The sequence below is a fragment of the Muscardinus avellanarius genome, assembly GCF_963383645.1.
Source record: "Muscardinus avellanarius genome assembly, chromosome: 1".
Classification (NCBI taxonomy): Eukaryota; Metazoa; Chordata; class Mammalia; order Rodentia; family Gliridae; genus Muscardinus; species Muscardinus avellanarius.
The window spans coordinates 117,545,549-117,567,834 of NC_137786.1; the positions used below are offsets into that span (position 1 = coordinate 117,545,549).

Genomic DNA, 22,286 nt, shown 5'->3' on the forward strand with positions numbered 1-22,286 from the left:
GGGCAAAAAAATACAACAAAAATGGGTCAGTTCAATTCTAAAAAAAAAATCTATCAGGCATGATGTTGCACACCTGTAATCTTTGTACCTGGGAAGCTGAGACAGGAGGATTGCAGGTTTGAGGCCAGCTTAGCAATTTAGTGAGGCCCTTGGCATCACAGTGAGACTTTGTTTCAAAATTAATTAGGCCAGGTGTAGTGGCACATGCCTATAATAATCCCAGTATTTGGGAGGCTATAACAGGAGGATCTCAAGTTCAAAGCCAGCCTCACCAATTTAGTGAAACCTTGTTTCAAAATAAAAAATAAATAGGGCTCACAGAACAGTTCAGAGGTAGGATGCCTTTGACTTCAATCTCCAGTACCACACACACACAAAAAAAAGCTTAAAAACAGAGCTGGAGGCATAGCTCAGAGGAAAAATGTCTGGGTTCAATCTAAAAATCTGGTGAACATTAGGCCATTTTCTTAAATATTTCTTGATTGATATAAAAATTGACTTTTGTTTTAAAAAGGCTTTTATGTCTTCTACCTTCCTCACAGAATACTACTCTTGGTTCTCTGTCAAAGAGTAACAGCCAATTTATTGGCATAGCCTGAGAATAATTTCTCTTCACAAACTGTCTGTTGTAAAGGCTGATTTGAGAATTCAATTAATGGCTGAGATAACTTTTGTTACCTGAAACAAACCTAATGACCTAAAATAAGGTAGAAAGATACACTCTCCCTTCTCCATTGACTATCTGTAGTCCAAAGACTAAGTTGGGTAACTACAAAATGGCAGTCTTGGGTTTTCAGCATGGAGAACCACCTATTAAAAATATCTTATTGTAGTCAGGCGTAGTGGTGCACGCTTGTAATCCCCGCGCTTGGGTGGTGGAGACAGGAGGATCGCACAGGTTCAAAGCCAGCCTCGCTGGCTTAAGAGACCCTGTTTCCAAATAAAAATATATATAAAAAATAGGTCTGGGAGTGTAGCCTGGAGTTAAAAGGGTTCCATCCCCAGTACAACCAATCTTATTGCTTTCCTTTATCCTCAAATTATACAGGGAGTCCCCTGAAACATTTTTAAACATTTGAAAACTCAACTTAAAAAATAAAAGAACAAGTATATATACGGTTATTAGGAATACTCTTCCCAAAGATTTCAAAACATTAAAAATTATAAAAATCTAGTCAGGCGTGGTGGTGTATGCTTGTAATCCCAGCATTTGGGAGGCTGAGACAGGAGATCACGGTTCAAGGGCAGCCTCAGCTACTTAATGAGGCCCTTTGCAACTTAGTGAGGCCCTGTTTCAAAATAAAGAATAAAAAATAGGCTGAGGGTATAGCTCAGAGGTAGAATGCCCCTGGGTTTCATCTCCAGTACTGCAAAAAAAAAAAAAAAAAAGCAAAAATCCAAATAGAGTACTAGTAGATCTTCCTTCCTATAGGTTCTCTCGCCTAGGGTCCTCTTCTGCAGGGCTCAATGGCAATTTCCAACCTTTAAATCCTCACCTTATCAAGGTACAGATTCTTGATATAAGTATGGACTCAAATAATAAAGAAGCTCCTGGAAAATTAAATGGAGGCTCAATCACCCGTTGTCAGCATGGGCATATTACAACTACCCAACTGAAGCTCCATCACCACTTTGTCATCCAATCATACCCCTGCCTACTCTACCTGTACGCATAAAGACATCTGGGAAAAGATGAGGAAGTGAGGAGCTATCTGCCCTGGGCCCTAGTTCACCAACTTCCAGTCCCCTGGTAGACAGGGGTTCTAAGCCATCCTCTATAAAGAGACTTAAACAGATGATACCACAGTCCTATCTGCTAAAGATACCTTGCCAAATGGCTGAAATTATCGTGGCATCTTTCAACAGAAACCTCCAAATGCATCAGTTACTCCAGTTAAACAAAGAAATAAGCAACAAGCTGTTCAGGACTCCTTTGAACTTCCTATGCCTTTGTAGATACCTCCCAATCTCCTATGTCCTTAATTCTTATATCATCTTTACCAAACTTGTCATAAACCCCCAATATTTTGTGATCTCTTTTATAAAAACCAACGCCTAACTAACCCAGTATTGGTCCTCTTTGATTTGCCCTTCTCCTATTCATCCCAATCTTATTTTTTACTATTGGGTTTACTTACCAATTCCATTCTTTGTGTGTCTGTATGTTTATGTGTGTTACTGAGAATTGAACCTAGGGGCATTCTACCTCTGAGCTACCAGACCCACTGCCATCCAGATAGTAACAACTATTGGCCAGGATGTTAAACAAATTTTGAAGTAGTAGAGGGTATTTTGATTAGTTGCTAAGGTTCCTTAAAATGATAAAATTGTATGCACTTTTGATTCTGTCTATAGAAAAATAAGGAATACTTCACTGACAGAAATGGGAAAAAAAGGAAAAGAAAATACTCAGCAGAACAAAATGAGGAAAAAAACCCAAAAATGATTATTGTCATAGAAAAAGAAACAAACTTTATAGAAGAAAAAACTTTATAGAATTAGGCAGGAGTAGTAGCCTGAAGAGAAAACCAAACCAGAAAATCCAGAAATAGGCAAGGCGTGGTGGCGCGTGCTCATAATCCCAGCATTAGGGAGGCTGAGACAGGAGGATCACAGTTCTTGGACAGCTTCAGCTACTTAGTGAGGTAACTCAGTGAAACCCTTTTTCAAAATAAAGAATAAAAAATGGGCTGGGGGGTGTATCTCAGAGGTAGAAGGTCCCGGTGTTCCACCTTCAGTACCGTAAAAAAAAAAAAAATGCAGAAATAGAAAAATAAAAATTTAAATGCTTCATATAATAGCACATGTAGATATTCATTTCCAGTAAAATAATAATTCTCCAGTATTTGTCTTATCTTGCCTATTATATAAATCCCATGGTCCAATGGCAATAGCTAAGTAAGATCTGCCCAAAAAGCTTTTATGGTAAAAACAAGGTATTAGTTAACCACTGCAACTATCAAAACATATTAGGACCAACTTCTGGAATACAACTGGTTTCTGGGGAAAATTTAATTAGTGTTAACACATAACTGAAATGGACTTTCTAAACAAATCTGATATGGACCTGTGTCTTAATCTCAGTGCTATACACAGGTGGCTATCAATCTAGTTAGAGGAGCAAGAGAATGAATTTGGGAGCCAGGCAAGTTGACAGTCAAATCATGGGCCAACTGTTAGATAATTATGGGATCATAGGCCAACTAATCAACTTTTTGATCAAAAGTTGCCTAATAAGTAAAAAAGATTATAATAGCAGAGTTTGTAAAAGTATTGTGCCTACTGTAAGCAATAATAAATTTAAGAACATAATATGGTATCTAGCTCAGACTAGAATACTCAAGAATAATAGTTTCTTTTCTCTGTATTTCCTTATTAGTTATTTTTTATTTTTATTTTTATTTTTTTGGTGGTACTGGGGGTGGAACCCAGAGACTTTCTACCTCCGGGCTAAGAGCCTCACTAAGTAGCTGAGGCTGGCTTCAAACCTGTGCGATCCTCCTGTCTCAGCCTCCCAAGCACTGGGATTACAAGCGTGCGCCACCACGCCCGGCTTATTAGTTAATATATAACTTTTTAAATCTGAAAATCCTACCTGGTTAAAGAGTCATCTTCAGAACTCTCATCCACTATTAAAGAAAAAGGTAAAATATATCTTTAATCAACAATAGATTATATATGTAAATATTAAAAGTATAAGATTCTGGTTCTTTGTTAAAAAGATATCTTTGAGATCATACCTAGAGACTATTAATTTTACTACTGATAGGAAATAATACATTAAGAACTCTTACATCCCCTCCTTTGTACTTACCGACTACAAGACTGGAATTTATCAAAATTAATATTTAAAGGTCAAATGCTGTGTATAACGACCATAATCCTAAGTGACCATGGCAAAACTGACAAAAGATGGTATCTTCTATAGAATCAGTCACATAAGCTGATAGTTTCCAACAAATAGCAGAATTTTTTCTGTGCTAATGGCACTAGGCACAATTATAGGAGCATAATTATTTTGTTATCACATAAAACAACTCCAGATTTTCAGTCAAAATTATTCAATTTAGAGGCTGGGCATGGTGGCGCACGCTTATAATTGCAGTACTTGGGAGACTGAGATAGGAGGATCACAGGTTTGAGGACCCCAGTACCAAAATAAAATAAAATAAAATAAAATGAATAATTTTAATTACATACTTAAGAGCTGGGTGCTAAGCCGGGCATGGTGGTACACACTGGTAATCCCAGCATTTAGGAGGCTGGAACCAGAGGATCATGGTTCGCAGACAGCCTCAGCTACTTAGTGAGGTCCTCTGCAACTCAGTGAGATCTGATTTCAAAATAAAAGAATAAAAAATAGGGCAGGTGGTGTAGCTCAGAGGTCGAATGTCCCTGAGTTCCATCCCCAGACCGCAAAAAAAATAAATAAAAATAAAAAATAAATTTTAAAAAAGAGAGCTGGATTCTGAGACGGGAGGATCACACAAGTTTGAAGCCAGTCTCAGCTACTTCCAACAAATAGCAGAATTTTTTCTGTGCTAATGGCACTAGGCACAATTATAGGAGCATAATTATTTTGTTATCACATAAAACAACTCCAGATTGTTTTATGTGATAACAAAATGTGAGACCCTGTTTCAAAATAAAGAATAAAAGAGCCAGGTGTGGTGGCACATGTTTGTAATCCCAGCATTTGGGAGGCTGAGACAGGATCCCAGTTTGCAGACAGCCTCAGCTACTTAGTGAGGCCTTTTGCAACTCAGTGAGACCCTGTTTCAAAATAAAGAATAAAAAATAGGGCTGGAAGTGTAGCTCGGAGATAGAATATCCCTATGTTTAACCCCCAGTACTGCAAAAAAATTAAAAAATAAGGCTGGGGGTGTAGCTCAGAAGTAAAATGCCCTTGGGTTCCATCCCCAGTACAAAAAAAAAAAAAAAAAAAAAAGGGCTATGGGTAACCTCAGAGGTAGAATGCCCCTGGGTTTAATCCCCAGTATAAATAAATAAATATTAATAATAATAATAACATACTTGGGAAAGAAAAATAATCATAAAAATTCTAAATATATTCCTATTTTAGTGATAAAATCACCTCCTTTTTTTTTTTTTTTTTTTTTTTTGCTGGTACTGGGGTTCTTGGAAGCCCTTCTACCTCCAGGCTACACTCCCAGACCCATTTTATACTTTTTATTTGGAAACAGGGTCTCTTAAGCCAGCGCGGCTGGCTTTGAACCTGCGCGATCCTCCTGTCTCTGCCTCCCAGGAGTGGGGATTACAAGCGTGCGCCACCATGCCCGGCAATAAAAATCACTTTTTAAAAGACACAATGATATTCATTTACTAAATGCAATATAATTATAAAAGTTAAATTGAAAACCCAGTTTTATAACAAGTCCAAAATGCTATAATGTGACTATAAAGAAAACATACGACATACTGTTTTAAAAATCTTATTCAAAAACATATAGGATGTCAGGTACCAAAATTAAGTAAATGAAAAAATTTTTTCATATTATATTATTCCAAATTATAAATTTCCTACAATAAATTTCTTAAATAATTGTGAAGCCAGGTGTGGTGGTACATGCTTGTAATCCCAGTATTTGGGAGCCTGAGACAGAAGGATCTTGTGGACGGTTTCAGCTACTTAGTGAGGCCCTTTGCAACTAGTGAGACCCTGTTTCAAAATAAAGAATAAAAAATAGAGCTGAGGGTATAGCTAGGAGGTAGAATGCCCCTGAGTACCATCCCCATTACCAAAAATAATATTAATAATAATTTTGAATTTTAGACTATTAAACTAAAAAAAATTATAAAAGCAGCTCTCACATTAATTTTTTAAACAGTTGATTACAACTTTCTTACTCTTACTTCTTTAGCTAGAGTAGGACCACCAAGAGTAACTGACTATCAGAAATCTTACCTGGATTGCTATTTTGGGAATTTTTAAGTCTTTGTTCTTCATATTCAGAAACTATTTGCCTGTTGTCATGTATGAAGAAAATAATAAACAAAATTACTATTTTAATACAGAAATGAAAAATCTTACCAAATACGCTAAATTTTGAAGAGGAATTTCAGAAAATGTTAGAGCATATCCCATATGCTCTCTACAAACATTTTATTAAACTTGCAATTTAAGAAGAAAAAAAGTAAACCGGGTATAGTGGCACACACTTGTAATCCCAGCATTTGGGAGGCCGAGACAGGAAGATCGTGGTTCACGGCCAGCCTCAGCTACTTAGTGAGGCCCTCTGCAACTTAGTGAGACCCTGTTTCAAATGAAAGGCAGAGAGTGTAGCTTGGAGGTTGAATGACCCTGGGTTCCATCCCTAGACCCACCAATAAAAAAGAAAGAAGAAAAGTAAACTAAAATGGTCGGCTCAGCTCATGACCTTGACATAACATAAAATGTCCTGAACTCACAAAAAGTCCTAGCAATGTGTGTGTATTTTTTGTTTGTTTGTTTGTTTTGTTTTTTGGTGGTACTGGGGATGGAAACCTTCTCCGGGCTACACTCCCAGACCTGTTTTATATATTTCTCTTATTTTATTTTATTTTATTTTGGTGGTACTGGGGTTCCTGGAAGCCCTTCTACCTCCGGGCTACACTCCCAGACCTATTTTTGCATTTTTATTTGGAAACAGGGTCTCCTAAGCCAGCGCGCGGGGCTAGCTTCGAACCTGCGCGATCCTCCTGTCTCTGCCACCCAAGCGCGGGGATTACAAGCGTGCGCCACCATGCCCGGCCTATATATTTCTTTTTATTTGGAAACATGGTCTCTTAAGTCAGTGAGGCTGGGCAATCCTCCTGTCTCCGCCTCCCAAACATGGGGATTTACAAGCCTGCGCCACCATGCCAGGCGCAATGTGTGTTTTTAGATAAGCAGTTTCTCTTAGGCTCAAAATCTTGTAAAAAATAAGCTCAACAGGTTATGTTATAAAAATTTAATGAGTTAATATAAAAGTATGCTCAGAGAAATAGTAAGGCAATGAAATAATTTATTCTTCAATGCTGAACTATTCTGGAATCCCAAATAAAACACAATCGAAGTTTTTTCACAGATTCTAATGTGTAAATATTAGGTTTCAGATTTTTTTTTTTTTTTTTTTGGTGGTACTCAGGGTAGAACCCAGGGGGCTTTTCTACCTCCGGGGTATACTCCCAGACCTAGTTTATACTTTATTTGGAAACAGGGTCTCACTAAATTGCTGAGAGCCTCATTAAGTAGCTGAGGCTGGCTTCAAACCTGTGCAATCCTCCTGTCTCAGCCTCCCAAGCGCTGGGATTATAAGCGTGCGCCACCACGCCCAGCTCAGAAAATGTTATTAAGTTCTACTTTGATTAGCTGTTTTCTTCATTGTGACTTATAATTCAAATCAGCTATTTAGTAATTTATAACTAACTTATAAATATCTCATTAAATTAGCATAACATGCCAGGCATAGTGGTGCATGCCTGGTGGTGGTGGTGGTGGTGGTGGTGGTGGTAGTGGTGTGTGTGTGTGTGTGTGTGTGTGTGTGTGTGTGTGTGTGTGTGTTTGTGTGTGTGTGTGGTAGTAGGGATTGAGCCCAAAGTTATTCTATCTCTGAGCTACATTCCCAGCCCTATTTTATTTTTTTATTTTGAAAGTGAAGTCTCACTAAATTGGTGAGGGTCTTGTTAAGTTACTGAGGCTGACCCTGAACCTGCAATCTTTTTCTGTCTCAGCCTCCCAGTACTGGGAGTTACAGATATGAGTACCATGCCTAGCTCCATTGCCACTTTTTTTTTTGGTAGTACTGGGGTTCCTGGAAGCCCTCCTTCCTCCGGGCTACACTCCCAGACCTATTTTATATTTTTGAAACAGGGTCTCTTACGCCAGCACGGCTGGCTTCGAACCTGCGCGATCCTCCTGTCTCCGCCTCCCAAGCGCGGGGATTACAAGCGTGCGCCACCACGCCCGGCATCCATTGCCACTTTTAACTATTTTAGCCTATTGCTTATTTTCTGGCTTATTTTCTGGCTAATGAAATGGACAAACTACCTGAAATATGAAATCTAACTTCATGTATAAGATGCGAGCTATAATTATCATGAATCTTGATTATAATGCTGACTTTTTCATTTAAACACATATATTACAACCACACCAAAAGCATAATCTGATGTAGTCTGTCCACGGGCATCTTTAGAAAAGACATCAACAAGCCAGACGTGGTGGTGCACGCTTGTAATCCCAGTATTTGGGAGACTGAGACAGGAGGATCTCTGTGCACAGCCTTAGCTACTTAGGGAGGCCCTTTGCAACTCAGTGAGACCCTGTTTCAAAATAAAGATTAAAAAAATAGGGCTGGGAGTGTAGCCTGATGGTAGAATGCCCCTGGGTTCCATCCCCAATAGAAAAAAAAATTATAATAATGGTAATAATAATTACAGTAGTTTCAATTGATACTAGTAAGACTGTGGTGAGCACTGAACTAAATTATATATATATAGTCTTATAACCACTCTTCAAGAGCATATCACCCTCTTTTTCATATTTGGGTCACACACCACTCAAGTAGAAAAGCTAGCAATTTAACTGTTTTTGATGAATCTAAAGCCTACCTCTTGTTCTATACCACCCACTTATCTTTATTAAAGGAAAAGTATAACCGACTGAACCTATGTAAAGCAATTTTCTTTCCTCTGCCCATGCCAAATAAAAAGGTTAAGAAGTTCAATATCCAATCAAAATGTAAATTCTATACATTAAAAATATAGAACCTTTGTATTTTTTAACTTCTTTTCTATTGGTATATACTAATTACAAAGAATAGTGGGCTTTATTGTGGCATATTCTGACATATATAATATAGTTTGATCAATTTTATTCCCTAGCACCTCTCCTGCTCCCAATTCCTTTCCTCTACACTAATGGTCTCTCTTCTACATTCATGATAACCATTTTTTCCCCTTCTAGCTTCTACATATGAGAAAACATATACTTGTCTGGGTCTAGTTTTCACTTAATATGATGATCTCCATTTCTGTTCATTTTCCCAAAAATGACAATTTATTCTTCTTTATGGCTGAATAATAACCCACTGTATTCATATGTTTCCTTTATTCACTCATCTATTGACAAGACATCTAGGTTGATTCCATAACTATATAAACTATGCCATGATAAACATGGGCATGCAGGAATCTCTAAAGCATGCTGACCTTAATTCTCTCAAATAAATATAGAGGAGTGGTATAGCTGGATCATATGGTAGTTCTATTTTTAGTTTTTTAAGGAACCCCCACACTTATTTCCATAGTGGCTGTACTAATATACATTCCCTTCACCAGTATAAAAGTGTTCTCTTTCTCCCAATATCCTCACCAGCATTCTTGTTATTTGTATTTTTTTTTTCAGTACTAGGAATGGAACCCAGGGATATTTTACTTCTTAGCTATACCCCTAGCCCTATTTTCTATTCTTTATTTTGAAACAGGGTCTCACTGAGTTGCAAAGCTTCTAAGTAGTAGCTGAGGCTGTCTGAGAACCGTGATTCTCCTGTCTCAGCCTCCCAAATGCTGGGATTACTAATTATTTGTATTCTTAATGACTGCCATTCTGACTGGAGTGAGATGGAAGCACCATGTATTTTTACTGCCTTTTCTTGATGGGAAATGATAATAAATATTTTCTCATATGCTCATTAGCCATGTGTACTTTTTCTTTTAAGAAAAATCTGTTCAGTTAATTTGCCCACTTACAGAATGCTTTGTTTCTTTGGTGCTGAGTTTTTTGAGTTCCAGATATTAATCTTTTGTCAGATGAGTACCTAGCAAGATTATCTCCCATTCTGTAGGCTATCTCTTCACTCTGTTACTTCCTTTACTATGCAGAAACTTTTTAACTTGATGCCATTCTATTTATCAATTACTCTTATTATTATTATTATTATCAATTATATTTATTATTTATAGGAGTCCTAATGAAACCCCTTTACTTACTATAAGATCATATGCCCAACAAAATCAGATAATAACATCAGTCAATATTATAAAGGAACACAAGTCCCTACTACCTATTGTTCTTTGTACTGGACAATCCAAATTATTTTTCTACTTAATGATTCATCTTGATATTTTTAATATATTCCAATAACTGTAAGTTAATCTTCTTTCTGTTAATTTAATGATGAGTGATAATTACCACTCTACAACACCATTAAGTTTTAAAAAAGTACTATACCTTCCCAGCTTATCAACTGCATGTGCATTTGTCCTCTTCTTTACTAAAAATTCTGCCATCTGTTGTTTGTTTTCCCTTACAGCAAGTAAAAGTGGAGTGAGCCCATCCTGTAGAACAACAAAAATAACTCATAATGCATAAGATTACATACTTCTCAACTGAACTGAAAACCTTATCAAAGACCCTATCTATGAACATAAACATAATAATAGAAAGTAAATAAAGAACAGACTTTTTTCTCATTCTACTGTGCTTTCACATGAGCTACTCCTTCCATCTGGCTAGAGTTGCCACATGAACTCTGTTATCTCCAAAACTCACTTCAAACACTTACTTGCCTATAATCCCAGTACTTGGGGAGGCTGAGACAGAAGAATCAACTTCACAGCCTCAACAATTTCTTGAAGCCGTTAACAACTAATTAAGACCCTGTTTAAAAAAAAAAAAAAAAAAAAACCCAGCCGGGCGTGGTGGTGCACACTTGTAATCCCCATGCTTGGAAGGTGGAGACAGGAAGATCACGCAGGTTCGAAGCCAGCCATGCTGGCTTAAGAGACCCTGTTTCCAAAAATAAAATAGGTCTGGGAGTGTAGCCTGGAGGTAGAAGGGTTTCCAGGAACCCCAGTACCACCAAAAAAAAAATAAAAAATAGAGCTCGGGGTGCAACTCAAATGTACAATGCCTCTGGGATCACTCCCCAGTACCAAAACAAACAACAAAAAACAACAAACAAAAAAACAACACAGCTGGGGCCTCTGAGGCCGGGATCAGAGCCTGCTGAGGGGTTAGGCCAGTGCCGGGGCCAGCGGCCGGCATCGGAGCCTTCTGTGAGGCAAGGACGCTATTGAGGCCTCCAAGGCCGGGATCGGAGCCTGCGAAGGGGTTAGGCTGGTGCTGGAGCTAGCGAGGCCGGCATCGGAGCCTGCCGCGAGACAAGGCCGGTGCTGGGGCCTCAGAGGCCAGGATCGGAGCCAGCTGAGGGGTTAGGCCAGTGTCGGGGCCAGCGAGACCAGAATCGGGGCCTCCCATGAGGCAAGGCCGCTGCTTGAGCCAGCAAGGTCTGGACCAGTCCACTGGGTAGCCAAGCCACTACTGGGGCCGTCAAGATTGGGATCGGTATTTGCAACGCGGCATGCACAGAGAAATATCGCAGAAAATTAAAACCAGATGCTTCCCCTAATCAGCAATAACTAGGAGGAAAGGGGCAACAGGAAGTGGTCGAGCTATAGAAAGGGCCCTATAGTGAAGCAATTAAGGTGACCAATCAGAGGGTATGGAAAAGGGGAGGATGGAGCCTCTTTAAAAAGCAGGAGGTACATAAACATATGTATCAAAGTTAATTACCAAACAAGCATGGGATCCAGGGAGGGGGAGGGAATGGGATGGGGACTGGATGAGGGCTAATTGGATGATGTGTGCTTGTATATCCTCTCAAGTCTTGTATTCCAATGTGATGTATGATTACAATGCACCAATAAAAATAAATTAAAAAAAACAAAAAATATTCAAAAAATCCATGAATCTTTGCTTGTATTATAGCACTTATCATGATACTTTGGAGATATGTGATTGCTCCTCATCTAAGCTAAGAGCTTCTTGACGGTAAGGGCTGTGCTTTTTTTTGGAGGGGGTTACTGGGGATGGAACACAGGGGCATTCTACCTCCAAGCTATACCCTCAGCCCTATTTTTTTTTTGGGGGGGGGTGGTACTGGGGTTCCTGAAAGCCCTTCTACCTCCGGGGTACACTCCCAGACCTATTTTTTTTTTTTTTTTTGGAAACAGGGTCTTTTATGAACCTGCACGATCCTCCTGTCTCTGCCTCCCAAGGACGAGGATTACAAGCGTGAATCACCACGCCCAGCTACCCTCAGCCCTATTTTTATTCATCATTTTGAAACAGGGTCTCACTGAGTTGCAAAGGGCCTCACAAAGAAGCTGAGATTGTCCACAAACCGCGATCCACCTGTCTCAGCCTCCCAAATGCTGAGATTACAAGCATGTGCGACCATGCCCAGCTTACATGTTGTATTTTAATTTCAATAGTACCAAATTCTAAAACATAGTAGTAAAAATCCTGAGTATTTTTATTGAATTAATGAGCTAAATTATTATATCTTAAGCAAGGGTTTTCAATGAATATACCAAAGAATGTTTACTTTTATAGAAGTACTGTACCTCAACAGAAAGATTCTGTGGTCATTTATTGGAGAAATATTACAAAAGTATGCATGATATGTCCAGTATTAAAGAATCCTCTTTAACTCTGCTTAATCTCTATTTAACAATACTTTTTTGCAAATATTTAACATTTGAGCTGGGCATGGTGGCGCATGGTTCATGGCCAGCCTCAGCTACTTAGTGTGGCCCTTTGCAACTCAGTGAAACCCTATTTCAAAATAAAGAATAAAGCCGGGCGTGGTGGCGCACGCTTGTAATCCCCGCACTTGGGAGGCAGAGACAGGAGGATCAAGCAGGTTTGAAGCCAGCCACGCACACTGGCTTAGGAGACCCTGTTTCCAAATAAAAATGTAAAAAATAGTTCTGGGAGTGTAGCCCGGAGGTAGAAGGGCTTCCAGGAACCCCAGTACCACAAAAAAATAATAAGAAGAAGAAGAAGAAAGAAAGAAAGAAAGAAAGAATAAAAGCCAGGCGTGGTGGCACATGCTTGTAATCCCCACGCTTGGGAGGCAGAGACAGGAGGATCACGCAGGTTTAAAGCCAGCCTCACTGGCATAAGAGACCCTGTTTCCAAATAAAAATATAAAATAGGTCTAGGAGTATAACCTGAAGGTAGAAGGGTTTCCAGGAACCCCAGTACCACCAAAAAATAAAATAAAATAAACAATAAAATACATACATACATATATGTGTGTGTGTGTGTGTGTGTGTGTGTGTGTGTGTGTGTGTGTGTATATATATATATATATATCTGGGGTTTAGGTCAGAGAAAGAATGAAAATAAATTAAGAGCTTAGGGATACAATTCTTTTTTTGTTGTTGTTTTTACAGTACTAGGGATAGAACCTCCGAGCTACACCCCCAGCCCTATTTTTCAGTAGTTTTTATTTTTGAAACAGGGTCTCACTGAGTTGCAAAGGGCCTTGCTAAGTAGCTGAGGCTGTCCACTAACCAATCCTCCAGTCTCAGCCTCCCAAATGATGGGATTACAATGGAGCATCATTATGCCTGGCTCTTAGAGATACAATTCTGAGAGATTTCTACTAACATGGAAGTTTCCTCCTGGAGTTAGGTTCCATGGAAAAAAACTCTCAAGACTGTCTTCCATTTTTGGTGTCAAGATCACAGATACCAATGACACTAAAAAATGGACTCTAAATTAAAAGGAAGATTCTTCAAATAAACCTGTGTGTGTGTGTGTGTGTGTGTGTGTGTGTGTGTGTGTGTGTTACCAAGGATTGAATTCAGGGGCATTCTACCTCCAAGCTACACCCCCAGCCCTATTTTTTATTTTCTTTCTTTCTTTCTTTCTTTCTTTCTCTCTCTCTCTCTCTCTCTCTTTCTTTCTTTCTTTCTTTTTTGTGGTACTGGGGTTCCTGGAAGCCCTTCTACCTCCGGGCTACACTCCCAGACCTATTTTATATTTTTATTTGGAAATAGAGTCTCTTAAGCCAGTGCAGCTGGCTTCGAACCTGCGCGATCCTCCTGTCTCCGCCTCCCAAGAGCGGGGAATATAAGCGTGTGCCACCATGCCCGGCTATTTTTTATTTTGAAACAAGGTCTGGCTATATTGCTGAGGCTGGGCTCAAACCTACAATCCTCCTGTCTCAGCCTCCCAAGTACTGGGATTACAGGCCTGAGCTACACCCTGTTTTGCCAAAACACATATACAAGAAAACTTCACCCTCTAACATTTTTTTAAGTGTCATTATTTGCCCAGTATGATGGCACACACTTGTAATCCACAAGTACTTGGGAGGCTTAAGACAGGAGGAGGTTTATTTCAGGTATTTGGAAATAAAGTTGGTTGGTCTTTTTATTTTGAAACAGGATCTCACTGAGTTGTAGAAGGCCTCACTTAGTTGCTGAGGTTCTTGGCCAGCCTCAGCAACTAAGTGAGGTCTTCCACAACTTAGTGAGATCCTATTTCAAAATAAAAAGAATATAATAAAGCCAGGCATTCTGGTACACTCTTGTAATCCCAGGACTTGGGAGGCTGAGACAGGAAGATCCTGGTTGGAGGACAGCCTCAGCTATTTGGTGAGGCCCTGTTTCAAAATAAAGAATAAAAAATAGGGCTGGGGGCGTAGCTCGGAGGTAGAATGCCCCTGGATTCTACCCCCAGAATGACCCCCCCCAAAAAAAAAAGAAAAAACAGGAATAAAATAGGGCTGGAGTGTAGCTCAAAGGTAGAATTCCTCTGGTTCCATCCCCTGTACCATAAAAAAGTACCAATATTTAATGTGAACTCTTCAACCAGGTAAGGTGATACAAACTTGCAATACTAGTTCTTGAGAGGCTAAAACAAGAAGATAGCCAAGTTTGAGGCTAGACTGGACAACTTAGCACAATCCTATTTCAAAAAAAAAATAAAAAAGTGCCACCGTCCCCCCTTGGCAAAATACAAGCGTGACAAACGCTTGCATTTGGCAAGGCCCACGGAGGCCACGCCCCGAGGAAGGAGATGTCATTTCTGGCAAAAATACTCCCTGCTCTTAGATTTCTACACTAATAAGAAGCTCCAATGATGTAAAACAAGCTCCAATGATGTAAAACAGAATCCCAAGAATTAGAACTATGGAAAAAGTTGAGTCCATGAAAGATAAATTTTCTAGATAAATTTTCTAGTAAAAATGTCTGAACCCTCAGAATTTCTCTATATTGTTCCAGCTGTAATAAAGGGCAGCCAGAATTCAGGGGCTGCAAAATTCCTTTAGGGTCGTCTTCCCCCCCCCCTCCGGCAGGCAGGTCCTTTGATCTAAAGATTAGCTCCAAGCACCTCTCTGCCAGCAGGGGAAGCTGCAAATCCACCGCTTGCCCCATTTCCTAAAGAGATGTAAAACTGTCTCTGGAACCTGGGCCATTTGTTTTCCCTCTTAAGAGGTGCTAATAAGCTCTTATCTGGCCTTAACAAAAGCCTATCATTAGTGACTCAGCAGCAGGACAGTAAAAAACTCAAAAGTCTGCCTCAAAATCATGCATTAAAGAACAATTATAGAAATCCAATCACCTGTGTTATAATGTTTTTGCCCTGTCTACTACCTGTAATATAAGTATTGCCTTATAGGGGATGGTGGAGCAGACAGGACCGGACAAAACTGCAACGCAGCCCATGGATCTTGATAAAGGAGGGCCTGGACTAAGCAAGCCCTAGAGACAAAAAGACTCTGGAAGGATCAAAGGAGATCCTAGAAGACTGAATTTCCCCAGAACAGACTTTGGGTGTGACCCCTGCCTTTTCGGATGCCTGCCTGTCCCAGATGCCTTTCCTGACTCCGGACCTTGCCCCCTAGGGCTCACCTGTGAGGCCAGAAACCTGATTCCAATGACAAAGGCCAAGGGGGCTGACTTCAATCACCTAGTCCCAGACGAATCTTAAACTGTGACGCCATGGATCTTCTTTTCTCCTATTTATCTTGTTTACACTTAATGCCTCACTATTGTCCTTTGGTGCTTACATGGGGTATAGGGCATAAATACTGGTGATGGAAATTAAAACATTGTCAATTGCACAGAAGGCAGTTGTCCATGTCAATTATTTCAGATTCCCCCCCCCCTGGAGAGGAATCTCCACTTTTAGCACCGTGACAGGAACTTAAAGGAGTTTATTTCATAAAAAGGGAAAAAATCGCTGCAGATAAGTGGCTGCAGAACTACAACAGAAGCCCTTGTCCATCTTTCTGAGGATCTCGGTCCCAAACGGACTCAGTGCCTGATTTATTATTCCCAATTGAGCAAGTTCGCAGCAAGAAAGGGCTGGGGATTTAAGGTATCACATCCCTTAGTTCAATCCCCAAAACCACAAAAATAAATAAATACATCCATACAATAAAGTAAAATCTTCAACAATATTATAAAATACTATCATTAAGCCGCTACATCAAGAAAATGTACCCTTTATGCATCACTGTTAAAGGTATCTCAGGTATTTGGAAATAAAGTTGGTTGGTCAGTACCTTGTTCTTTCCTTCAGTTTCTGCACTGTGAGAAAGCAGTTTTGCTGCTATGGAGGTGTTCTCACTGCAAACAGCATAGTGCAGAGCAGTGTTGCCACTGTTGTCCATGATGTTTGGATCAGCACCGTGTTCTAGCAGAATAGTCGCACACTCCTCTTCCTGGCACTGTACTGCCTGTCAGTTTTGCACCAAGAAAAAGATAGTAATTTTAGGATATTCAACATACACTTTCCATAAGTTTCACCAATTAGTTATATAAAAGTTGGATAAATTCTTTTTTATTCTAAGCATTTAAATCAATCCCATCTCCTCTTGAACCCTGGGCTTCTATCTACCTTCATCAATGCCGTGCAGCTGTCACTGTCACAGATGTCAAGGTCGCACTTCCTCTCTACCAGGAGAGTCACTACTTCTGGATGGCCATAGGCACAGGCAAAGTGTAGAGCAGTCCTGTGATAGAAGACTTTTTAAGAAAGTGTAGAGCACTATCTAAAAATACACAATTATTCATGTAATTGTAAACATTAAATAAATAACATAATTCCTCTGCCTTTGCAACAATTATTTTCTTCTAAACAAAATGCAATATTTACTAACTCTTACTACTCATTACATTAATGAACATGAAATCTACTTAATTGACTTTTTTTGTGGTACTGAGGGTGGAACCCAGGGTCTTTTCTACCTCCGGGCTATACTCCCAGACCTTTCTTTTAATACTCTATTTGGAAACAGTCTCACTAAGTTGCCGAGAGCCTCACTAAGTAGCTGAGGCTGGCTTTGGACCTGTGTGATCCTCCTGTCTCAGCCTCCCAAGCACTGGGATTACAAGCATGTGCCACCATGTCGGGCTTAATTGACTTTTTGTGTGTGTGTGTGTGCTGCTAGGGATGGAACCCCAGTCCCTGTGCATGCAAGCACTACTGCTGACCTACATCTCCAGCCAGCCAGGAATAGCCTACATAAACAGAAAAAGCATGGTCTTTGGATGTAACTCAATTCGTGTTTGAATCCTACATTGGGCTCTCAGACTTAGTAGCTCTTCCTTGACCTTCCTTTGCCTCAATTTTCTTACCCATAGAATGGGTATTAAAAATAATTTTATCAAGCCAGTCATGGTGATACACGCTGGTACTCCCAGCATTTGGGAGGCTGAGACAGGAGGATCGCACAGGTTGGAAGCCAGCCTCAACTACTTAGTGAAGCTCTCGGCAACTTAGTGAGACCCTGTTTCCAAATAAAATATAAAATAGGTCTAGGAGTATAGCCCGGAAGTAGAAAGCCCCTGAGTTCTACCCCTAGTACCACAAAAAACAAACAAACAAAAACAAAATAAAGAATAAAAAATAGGGCTGGGGCGGTAGCTCATAGGTAGAATGCCCCTGGGTTCCATCACCAGTACTGCAAAATAAATAAATAAATAAATAAAATTCATTATCACTGGACACTGTGATTTTTGTTTGTTTTTTATGGTTCTGGGAATTCAACTTAGGGGCATTCTACCTGAGCTAGACCCCCCAGTCCTATTTTTTATTCTTTATTTTGAAACAGGGTCTTACAAAGTTGCAGAGGGTCTCACTAAGTAGTTGAGGCTCACAGTACTAGGATTACAAGCAAGCACCACCAGGCCTGGCTTCACTGTGATTCAAATGAAAAGCCATACAAGGTACTCAGGACAGTTTTTGTGGTTGGGGTGCTTTTTTTTGTTTTGTGAAATAATATAATTGTGTTTCTTTTTTATGGCTGAATAGAATTCCATTGAGTATATATACACCATAATTTCCTAATCCTTTCATCTACTGATGGATACCTAGGCTGGTTCTATAGTTTGGCTATAGTGAATTAAGCTGCTATAACCATGGAAATACATATGTCCCTAATAGTAATCTGATTTCAGTATCTTGCTAACTTGCTAAATCTCTCCTGTCTCCCAAGTAAAGGAATTACAGGCATGTACTACAACACATGCTGGGGCATACATATTGTTGGGGGGGGGGGTACTGGGGATTGAACCCAGGGGCATTTTATCTCCAAGCTACACCCCTACACCTATTTTACTTCTTATTTAGAAAAAGGATCTTACTAGGTTGCTGAGAGCTTCTCTAACTTGCTGAAGATGGCTTAGCTAACCCTGAGATCCTTCTTTCTCACCTTCCCATGTACTGGGATTACAAGTGTGGGCCACCAATGCCTAGCTGGAACATATATATTTAAATGTGGTAGCTGGGTGTGGTGGCGCACGCTTGTAATCCCAGCGCTTGGGAGGCTGAGACAGGAGGATCGCACAGGTTCAAAGCCAGCCTCAGCTACTTAGTGAGGCTCTCAGCAACTTAGTGAGACCCTGTTTCCAAGTAAAACATTAAAAATAGGTAAAAATAGGTCTGGGAGTATAGCCTGGAGGTAGAAAGCCTCTGGGTTCCACCCCCAGTACCACCAGAAAATAAATAACTAAATAAATAAATAACTAAATAAATAAATAAATAAATAAATGTGGTACAATGCCAGGTGTGGAGGCGCACACTTGTAATCCCCGTGCTTGGGAGGCGGAGACAGGAGGATCGTGCAGGTTCGAAGCCAGCCGCACTGGCTTAAGAGATCCTGTTTCCAAATAAAAATCTATAAAAAAAATAGGTCTGGGAGTGTAGCACAGAGGTAGAAGGGCTTCCAGGAACCCCAGTATCACACACACACACACACTAAAATGTTTTGAGGTGGCCAGGTGTGGTGGTGCACGCTTGTATTCCCAGAGTTTGGGAGGCTGAGACAGGAGGATCGTGCAGGTTCGAAGCCAGCCTCAGCTACTTAGTGAGGCTCTCAGCAACTTAGTGAGACCCTATTTCCAAATAAAGTATAAAATAGGTCTGGCAGTATAGCCTGAGGTAGAGAAGCCCCTGGGTTCCACCCCCAGTATCACAAAAATAAATAAATAAAATGTTTTGAGGTCATTCTTAGGAAAGTCTTTGCCATCATAAAAATGTATAATGTAAGCTGGTTGGGGTAGTATAATCCCAGTACTTGGAAGGCTGAGACAGGAAGTCACAGGTTTGCTGTTAGCCTTAGCTACTCAAAAAGAAAAAAAGAAGGTATAATGTATATATGGCCTTTGTGTTTTCTTCTGGCACTTTTCTCATTTTAATATTTACTAAACACACACACACACACACACATTTGCAGTACTGAAAACAGAATACCAGGGGTATTCTACCTCCTATTATAGGCTTATTTTTTTCTAATATAGGCCTATTTTTTGTTCTTTATCTTTTTTTCTTTTTTGGCAGGTTTGAGGATGGAACCCAGAGGTATTTGACCTCCGAGCTACACCCCCTGCCCTATTTTTTATTCTTTATTTTGAAACAGGGTCTCATTGAGTTGCAGATGGCCTCAACTAAGTAGCTGAGGTTGTCTGCAAACCATGATCCTCTGGTATCAGCCTCCCGAATGCTGGGATTACAAGCATGTGCCAGCCACCGCACCAGGCTTATTCTTTATCTTAAAAGAGGGTTTCATTGATTTACAAAGGGCCTCACTAAATAGCTGAGGCTGTTGGCAAACCATGATCCTCCTGTCTCAGTCTCCCAAGTGCTGGGATTACAGGCATGCGCCACCAAGCTCGGCTTTATAATCTATACTAATTTTTGTGACATAAAGATCTAGCTATTTTTCTGCAGTTAACAGGTGTTTCATTATGAATAATTCATATTTTCCTACTAATATTGAATATCACCGGTATAAAGTTGTAAATACATATATTTGTGTTTCTGAATTTTCTTTCTTTTTTTTTTTTTTTTTTTTTTGGTGGTACTGGGGTTCCTGGAAGCCCTTCTACCTCCGGTATACACTCTCACGGGCTACACTCCCAGACCTATTTTTTAACATTTTTATGTGGAAACAGAGTCTCTTAAGCTGGCGAGGCTGGCTCCGAACCAGCGCGATCCTCCTGTCTTCGCCTCCCAAGCACGGGGATTACAAGCGTGCGCCACCACGCCCAGCATGTTTCTGAATTTTCTATTGTTATGTCTTTTCAAGTGTTATCAAACCATTAATTGTGAAAAATTAATAGCATATTTTGATACCTAGAAGAGTAACTATTACCAAAATTTTAGTGTCATTACAATAGTAATAGCACAAGGAATTAAAAAATGTTAAACTTCGATATTTTTATTTAGTTTATGTAAAACTAATAAACACTGAATGATCTCATATTTTGAGATTAAGTCTTCCTATTCTAGAACAGGGTGCTAAATTCTCATTTCAAAGTTTCCTTTTAGCTGGGCATGGTGGCCCACGCTTGTAATCCCAACATTCGGGAGGCTGAGGCCGGAGGATCGCGGTTCGTGGTTCGCAGACAGCCTCAGTACTTAATGAGGCCCTCTGCAACTCAGGGAGACCCTGTTTCAGAATAAAGAATAAAAAATAAGGCAGGGGGTGTAGCTCGGAGGTCGAATGGCCCTGGGTTCCATCCCCAGACCCACACACACACACACACACACACACACACACACACACAAAAGTTTTCTTTTAAGGTCTCTTCTTAAACAACACGTTTATAGGTATAAACTTGGTATAAGACAAACATTGAATTTTATTAAAAGAATTTTGGCCCCTGAAGCTCATATATTATGGTAAATGGTTCTCTTTCCTACACTAGAGTTTTAAAAACGTCAAAGTTAAAAAAATGCTGCCCATAAATTTTGTTAGTTACACCACTTTTAAATAGTCAATAAAGTGTTCTCTAGGGGACTCTAAGTGGATAGGAAAACAGCTAAAATTTGTTTTTGCTGCTCTTTAGGGGTCCCGGGCTTTAGACCTTCCACGGTCAGCGCGTCCTAGGAGCCGAGGCCTTCGAGGCAGAAGGTGGATCCCGCGGGAAGGAGAGCGCGCAGGACCTACTCCCTCCAGGGCCCTCCAGCCGGGCGGAGAACCCTACCTGTTCTTCTTATCTCTGTCGTTCACGCCGCTCTCCCCGAGGAGCAGGATGTGCTGCACTTTGGCGACGTTGCCTGCACTCGCAGCCTTGTGGATCTTCCCCATGTCCTTGTCCCGAGTGGGATATCTGGGCGAGGGAACGCTCTCGGGCCCCAAGCCCACCGAGTTCCTGCGCAGGCTGGCAGACGCGGCCACGGGCGACTGGCCCTTATTCCGGAAGCCAAAGATCCTCTTCATGGTGGAGGCCCGCTCTCCTCAGGACACTTTCCTCCCCCTCGGCTTTTCACGGGCTCCGGAGCCCAGTGCTGAAGCTTATAGATAAGCCAACCCTGGACCTCAATAACATCCCATTAGAGGCGTTGGAAGCTCCGCGCCACCCGGTCTTTCAATGGAGAACAATAGTCACCAAGCAACGCAGGGCACGCATGCGCGTGCGCGGCTCCGGGCGCGCGCCGCTGCGCATGCTCAGGGAGGCGTGGTGGCGTCGCGCGGGGCGGGGCTGTCAGAACCCGCCGCTCGGCCTCCGCCCGGGGCGGGTTGAAAAGGGCGGTAACCGGACGGACGGACCGGGAGGCGGCAGGACCTCCGCGGACGCCGACCAGCGCGACGGCTGGGCGAGGACTGGAGACCTGCCTCCCCGCGAGGGCCGACGGCGGCTCGGGTGCAGAGACTGTCGTCGTTTTCCCGGCCTTCCCTTGAACCCTGGGAACACTTGGAGGTGAGCCGCCCGACCGCGCGGGACCCCGAGGACGTGGCTGGCTCCAGGGAGCGTGGCTTCCTGGACTTTGCCAGGTAGGCACAGGCTGCACCTGGTCAGGGCCTTTGGGACTGGTCTCGCCCGAACCTTGCCTAGAGAGGCCGGACAGCGCCCCGGACCTCGGAACCTCGGAACTTAGCTTTGTGTGTCGGCTTTGTTTCTGTAGAAACAGCAAAGCGCTTTATAGCTGAGCTACACTCCTAGCTCTGTTATTATTCATTACGCATCTTTTATTTTTTCTTTTCATTATTTTT

The 22,286-nt window shown here is 41.0% G+C and overlaps 1 protein-coding gene across 1 annotated transcript in view; it reads right to left on the reverse strand.

Annotated features, from left to right (window-relative positions):
* The window catches only part of LOC308276473 (ankyrin repeat domain-containing protein 26-like), a gene marked incomplete at both ends in the record, with an annotated part of 147,982 nt that extends 126,470 nt beyond the window's left edge, over positions 1 to 21,512 (reverse strand). The window contains 6 exons of the mRNA XM_080715268.1: positions 3,596 to 3,629; positions 3,815 to 3,825; positions 10,214 to 10,320; positions 16,350 to 16,523; positions 16,685 to 16,799; positions 21,277 to 21,512. Of these exons, the coding sequence (XP_080571394.1) occupies positions 3,596 to 3,629; positions 3,815 to 3,825; positions 10,214 to 10,320; positions 16,350 to 16,523; positions 16,685 to 16,799; positions 21,277 to 21,512 (677 nt within the window). The remainder of the gene's footprint in view (positions 1 to 3,595; positions 3,630 to 3,814; positions 3,826 to 10,213; positions 10,321 to 16,349; positions 16,524 to 16,684; positions 16,800 to 21,276) is intronic.
* Positions 21,513 to 22,286: the final 774 nt, after the last annotated feature.